General features: G+C 35.7%; 1 protein-coding gene across 2 annotated transcripts in view; it reads left to right on the top strand.

Moving 5' to 3' along the window:
• The first annotated feature begins 500 nt into the window (after positions 1–500).
• The window catches only part of LOC109828020 (ras-related protein Rab7-like), a 7441-nt gene continuing 1085 nt past the window's right edge, over positions 501–6856 (top strand). The window contains exons 1-6 of one of the 2 annotated variants that reach the window (XM_020395055.1): positions 501–707; positions 773–862; positions 1606–1705; positions 1791–1937; positions 5966–6046; positions 6147–6292. In XM_020395055.1, the coding sequence (XP_020250644.1) occupies positions 655–707; positions 773–862; positions 1606–1705; positions 1791–1937; positions 5966–6046; positions 6147–6292 (617 nt within the window). In that variant the 5' untranslated portion in view covers positions 501–654. The remainder of the gene's footprint in view (positions 708–772; positions 863–1605; positions 1706–1790; positions 1938–5965; positions 6047–6146; positions 6293–6856) is intronic. The other variant, XM_020395056.1, reaches the window with a different exon arrangement.

Genomic DNA, 6856 nt, shown 5'->3' with positions numbered 1-6856 from the left:
TTTATTTTTAAAAAAAAATAAATTTTAAGAAAAAAAAGGAAAAAACAGGGCTGGCCCGAGACTGGGCCTGGAATCGGACCCGACCCGAACCGAACCAGGCCCGGGTCCGGGTTACCCATTTGGCCCTGCCCGGTTGGACAACCCTATCCTTACTTAAAAAAAATAGACCTTTACCGCAAATAAAGCACTAAAAAAAGGGACAACCACATTAACAAAAACTTTTATTCTGAATATTTAGGGTCAGCACTCAGCAGTGCTTGCGATAAAATAAATAAAACACAGTACAGACAGCGGAGTAAAGCACTTAGGGCCCGTTTGGTTCATTTCTTTTGCCTTGGGTAGTGGACAGAAAACCTGCCAAAAGAGCACTTTTGACAGGCTTTCTGGCCAAAACGCCTCTAAAAAGAAATGAACCAAACTGGCCCTTAAAAACTTTACGCAGAAAATACTAGAAAAAAGCGTCCTCGGTAGGACCCAGCAACGCGCAGCAGTAGCAACACCTCTTGTTTTTTCAAACGCTTTGCTGGCGCCTCTTGAGGAAGCCTCGAGAGCGACGAGCCCGCAGCACCGCCCCCCAAAAAAATTGTCAAAAAACCCCTCCAGTTCCTCTCTAATTCGTTTCCACCCTCCCGCTCTGCTTCGATCTCGTCGGCCATGTCGACGCGGAGGCGGACGCTGCTCAAAGTCATCTTTCTCGGCGACAGCGGGTGAGATTTTTTTTAATCCTTTTTCCTTTTTTTTCTCTCTCCTGATTTAGATCGATTTGGTTCAGATTTCTAGGGTTTTTGTGGTGGATCTTGATCGAGATACTGAACCCTTGCTCGGTTACTTGCAGAGTTGGGAAGACTTCGCTCATGAATCAGTATCCTTGGGAGCTTCTTGAGTTCGATTTAGGGTTTTGGCGTGAAAATTTCTCGATGCGGTGTAGTGGAATTGTTCGCGGATTTCCGTAACTTGATTCTTCATGGAAATTCTTGATTAGGCATCGTGAACTTGTTAGGGTTTCGAATTACTCGCTTTCAGTTCAGAATTTGATAAATTATCTTCCGTTTTAGCAAAGTTTAGATTCATAATGCAAATTTTTGACTGAGGGAGTAAGGGAGTGGATAGGGTCTTGAATTCCTTTGCATTTCTCGATTTTTGACTGAGGGAGTAAGGGAGTGGATAGGCCTTCATTTCTACTGTTCAGCTGCAAAGTTCTTGTTCTTGTTCTAGAATTTATATCTTTTTCTTGTTCTTTAATTTTTGTTGTAGTAGCCCCGCTAGCATTTCCATCTGATGTGATTTGTTAGTTGTTATCGAATTGGGTGCATCATTCAATGAAATTGGTTATGGTTCTTAAACTTTTTGCGTAAAAGGTATTGAGGGTTCTAGTTGAGTACCTGATTGCTTATTGCAGTAGGTTGTAAATTAAATGTTTGCATGTAATATATGCTACCTGGTTGGCTTTCTATGCAATTATGTTAGGTTTGTTGCACTAATCCTTTTTATTGTGAATTTTATAAGCGCTTGCATTGTGAAATTTTTTCCTTCATGGCTTCTCTTTACAGTTTATAAGATTTTTCTTGTCACTTTCCATATTAGTCTTCCTGACCTTCAAATTAGATATGTACACAATAAATTCAGTCAACAGTACAAAGCTACCATTGGTGCTGATTTTGTCACCAAAGAACTTCAGATTGATGATAGACTCGTGACTTTGCAAGTGAGCTAGCGTGCATGTTCCTACTTACACAGCATGTTCTTGCAGACGGATCTGGGTCTTAAAAATTTTGCTGTTTTATTGGCAGATCTGGGATACAGCAGGACAGGAAAGATTCAACAGTCTTGGTGTTGCATTCTACAGAGGGGCAGATTGCTGTGTCCTTGTATATGATGTTAACTATCTCAAGTCTTTCGACACTCTTGACAACTGGCATGATGAGTTTCTTAAACAGGTTGGTGATAAGTTTTTCTCCTTTTACGTCATTTGGATAACTATCGTAGGCTGCAAAAGTAGTTGATCCTATTGGATTATTCAACATTTCAAGTTAGATGTAGTTAATAGTGTGTGCCTTATATGTTTGAACTTTTGATCAATGAGTTTATGCTTATCTCTAGGTGATTACAGGATATCAGATGATGTGCTTTGCTCCTCCTAAGTAAACTGTTATTTTCACCTTGATGTTTTGTTATTTATGTAACATGTTGCTCTAACAAGGGGTGAGTGCTTAATAGGGTAATATTATCAAACTCATTCATTCATAACTATACACCAGTCGTGGCCATATCCATGTGGTCTATGACAACAATAACAACAACAAACCCTTAATCCCAAAATTCTGGACCTACTACATTAATCTATTTCTTACATTTGGGTTCTATGTTTTTGGATTGGCTGACCCTACTCTTCCATTCAGTTTTGTTAAGAGCGACTCGTATTTAAGTTAATTATTATTATATCTTTCTTAAATGCTTTGAAAGTTCGAACCAATTTCGATTACGCCGACCTTTAATCCTCTTTATTCCATTAAGTATAATCATATCAGATCTCCTAATTGGTGTGTTTACTAGTTTCTGTTAGACGTGGTTAAACCATCTCTATTGATTGTCTTTCATTTTATCCTGAATTCGTGCGACTTCTATTTTCTACAAAATGCGATCTTCTATTATCTCCATTGGTCCATCCTAACATTCTCATTTATATTACTTTCATTATTTTGCTCATGTTGTTTGTCTTCTAATTGTTCTATCCAACTTCTCTTCAATTTTATACATGTTTAATGATCATATACGAGCCCGGAAGCTCGCTTCCATTTTAATCATTCCAGATTTCATTCGATGAACCACATGATACTCAAACTTAGCATCTTGATGAATTACTCATCCTAAATAGCGAAACTTTTACTTCGATATATCTCTTGACCTTCAAATAATTACTATACAGTTGTTTCTTTCACAATTTTCACTAAACTTACATTTTATGTATTCTGTTTTTGTTCGACTTGTTCTAAATCTTTTATATTCGAGAGTTTTCTCCACCTTTCTAGCTTTAACTTCTCTTTACCATGTCATTAGTAATACACAACGAAAATGTCTTGAAATATGTCTAGTAAATGCACCTATAACTAAAACAAGGAAGAGATAAATTGTGAAACCAAACATCTTAATCTTCTAGATTCTTAAAATAAAAATAATTCACCTTTCTTTTTAGTACAGCATCAAACAAGCAACCCTCCCTACTCAACCCCTACCCTTCCCATCCCTCCTGCTATATAACTGAACAAGAGAGACTTGTTCTGTGGCTGTCAATCCACACTTACCATGACCTTTGGAGTTTCACTTCATAAATAATATCAAGCTTTATTTAAATTATTTTCTCCGTCTTTATATTTTCCCCATTTTCTTTATTGATTCCACTTTTAGTTCTTGTTTTTCTCCCCCCCTCCTCTTACAATGATGCATTAATTGTTTCATTATTGTTATTTTGTAGTTTTAAATGTTTATTGCTTGTTATGGTTTTGGGGATAAGACATCCGCTAAGGGCCTGTTTGTTTGCACGGAAGTAATTGTGAAGTAGCTGAAGTAAAAGAAGTAGAGGCTACTTCTGCTACTTCCAAGCAAAAAAGTGTGTTTGGTTCTCTGAAAAACTTACTTCTAATACTTCCCTAAATGCTTATGTGGCGCTTACGTGTCATCCTTACTTCCAAAATATTTTTTCAATCCTCAATACTTAGAAGTAGCTCGGAAGTAGTTGAAATGCATATTAATTATGACATAAATAATTTTTTTTATTAATATTTCCTTTATTAGTTACTTCTAACAACTTTTCATTGATAAAATTACTTCCTAATAATATTTCCAAATGTTATCCAAAACAAAAAAAGTAAATGAAGAGGAAGAAGTTCTACTTTCATTACTTCTAAAAATATTTGAAACAAATAAAAAAAATACTATTTCCACTACTTCCAACTTCATAGCTTTGAAAGTTACTTCTATAACCTACTTCTTACTTCTAATAATTCCATTATCCAAACGGGCCCTAATTGTAACAAGTTGTAATAGATTGTGAAATGATGGATGATAAAGGGTCCTTGGAAACGTAAAGGAGATATTATTTTGTTTTGACAGTTGCCAAGCTTAGAAATGTATGCCAAGTTTACATAGACAAGAAAGTATCAATTTCCCGCTTCATAGCTAATGGTGCTGTTCACAAGGATCTGCTCACTTATCATAGAAGACTCAGGGTCCGTTTGGTTAGAAAATTTTTCCATTGAAAGCCTGTCAAAGTGTCACTTCTTTGGCAGGCTTTCAGCAAAATCGCCTCTAAAAGAGGCGATTTTGCTTGAAAGCCTGCTAAAAAGTGACACTTTTGGTACTTTTGACAGACTTTCAAGAGAGCCTTTCCCTCAAAAACAGGGAACCAAACAGCCCCTCGAAGTCTAGCTACTCTAGGCCTTTCATCATTCCCAATACCGATAGCTTAGCTTTTGTGAATTTTCTCATATTGAATCGATATCACTGCTTCTACCTATGAGTGACACTACTTAAATATAGCTTTTACATTTATGAGTCAGGTTATAACCCTTGTACTATTTACCACTTTTTCCTTAATTATAAAACTTCATAGGGCCAGCTGAGATCCCTGGGCAATATTCCATCTCAATCAAAAATGTTTATTGCTTGTGTAACTTTTTTGGTACAGTCTGTTTGAAGTAATTTTGCCAATATCTGCTACATTTTTCAGATATAATTATAATGTTAGGTAGAAGGGAGGAAGTGACTGACCCGAATCCTGAGAAGGTCCTACTTAATGAAGAGAAAGATCAGATGGTTGCTATTTTCTTTTCTCTTTTTAAAATCTCTGGTTTATTCTTGATTATCACTCTGCAACCATTTCTTGCATGACTTAAAATATTTTATTATTTTGTTCATAAAAGTTTTAGGCCACGAGATTGTTATGAATGATAGCGGTCAGTCATTTGGATGGCTTCACCTGTGTTTTCTGTTCATCAGTCTAAGAACCAGATAGCCTATATCCTGTATGGCTTGAATTTCTCCAGTGTGTAATGTTGTGTTCTAGTTCTCTTGGAGAGACATAATATGCGGTCATGTCAATCCTACCAATTCTCAAAAGAGAAAAAAATTGGGGATGAAGATATTTCGCATATTTTAGAATGTGATTTTAGCAAGCTTTGAAGTCTCAGCATCAAGTGTGGTATATTGGTATCCATATTCGCCTTGGGATGATTACGAATCACAAGTAATGGTATATCAAATATCTCAGTACGAACACAAGTATTGCATCTATTGGTCTTTTTATTTTTATTTTTGTCTTTCCTTAACACAAAACTACAATAAAGGTTTTTGATATTTGTACCTTACGTTTATGCTGTCAGCTTCTGTTGGTCTTTATTGCTCAATATCAATATGTACTAGCTATTTTTAGCCAATATTGGTGTCATATCATCAGCCGGCATAGGCTAGATAAGATGTATATGCTGAAACCTATATATCAATATGTACTAGCTATTTTTAGCCAATATCGGTGTCATATCATCAGCCGGCATAGGCTAGATAAGATGTATATGCTGAAACCTATATGATATGACCAATACTCATGGACATTACTGTTTATTCAAGCCTTCTATTTTATAATCAATTTTGCATAATCTATCTTGAGCTGAATTATACTATACTGGTTTCATATTTTTTTCCTTTTTGGTTAAGAATGATGGTTCGATGAATAGTGATGGAGCAATATATGATATTTGGTTTGCTAAAAAGTTGATAACCCATTTGTTCATGTTATTGCTTAAACTATTCATTAATTTTATCTTTTATTCTTTCATGCCATGAATATCTTGTCTAGTAACAATTTCCATGAGTTCTTTTTTTATTTTCGTACCTTTAATTACATACAAGTTTTGTTCATTATCCTTTGCATACCACTTGAAAGTGCTGTTAACATTTCGCTGTTCTCTAGGCTAACCCATCAAATCCCAGTACATTTCCATTTATTCTACTTGGAAACAAGGTGGATGTAGATGGTGGGAACAGCAGAGTGGTAAGGGTTTGACTACGCTTCTTATTCCATTGATCTTCTATGTTGAAATGATGCTCTTATTATTATTATTATTATTATTATTATTATTTGCTTCAAATAGGTTTCTGAGAAGAAAGCAAAGGAATGGTGTGCATCCCGGGGTAATATACCTTATTTTGAAACTTCAGCGAAAGAGAATTACAATGTTGATGCGGCATTTCAATGTGTTGCAAAACTTGCATTGGAGAATGATCGAGATCAAGATATGTAAGTAGTTTTTTTTCCTGTTCTTGTTCTTTCTGCAGAATCTGCACTGTTAGATATATTATATTATTATTGATTGTGTATTTTATGAGTTCAGACTTCTACTTGATGGCATAATTTATATCTTCTTTCAGTTATTTTTCTGATAAATTTAAACGACGACTAATCAGACATGCTCATGAACTGGAATATGTCTTTATGATATAGCTGGACCCTTGTTTTACTAGTTAATTCCCAGATTATCTGAATGATTTGCATCAGTAAATCATTATTTATGTGCACATATTATTCTAGTTAGATTACTAAAATTCATTTTATGGGCTCTACATTATCTGTTGCCTCACTAGTTTTGAGAGAATAAGTACTGAACGAGTGTGAAAGCGAATTGAGAGGGCGAAGCCTTCCTGGAGCTCCCCCCTTCCCTCACCCTACAATTTCATTTCTGCTTCAGCTTCCCCAATTTAGTTGGTCTGGAGGATTAATCGATTGGATAACCGAGAACTGTAATATTCCAGGGGAACAGCTTCTACAATGAGATAGGGGTCAGGTTTGACAACCTATGTAAAA

Source organism: Asparagus officinalis, unplaced genomic scaffold (assembly GCF_001876935.1).
Source record: "Asparagus officinalis unplaced genomic scaffold, Aspof.V1 AsparagusV1_Un635, whole genome shotgun sequence".
NCBI lineage: Eukaryota > Viridiplantae > Streptophyta > Magnoliopsida > Asparagales > Asparagaceae > Asparagus > Asparagus officinalis.
Note: the sequence above shows the minus strand (reverse complement) of the source record. Positions and strands in the feature narration are given on the sequence as shown.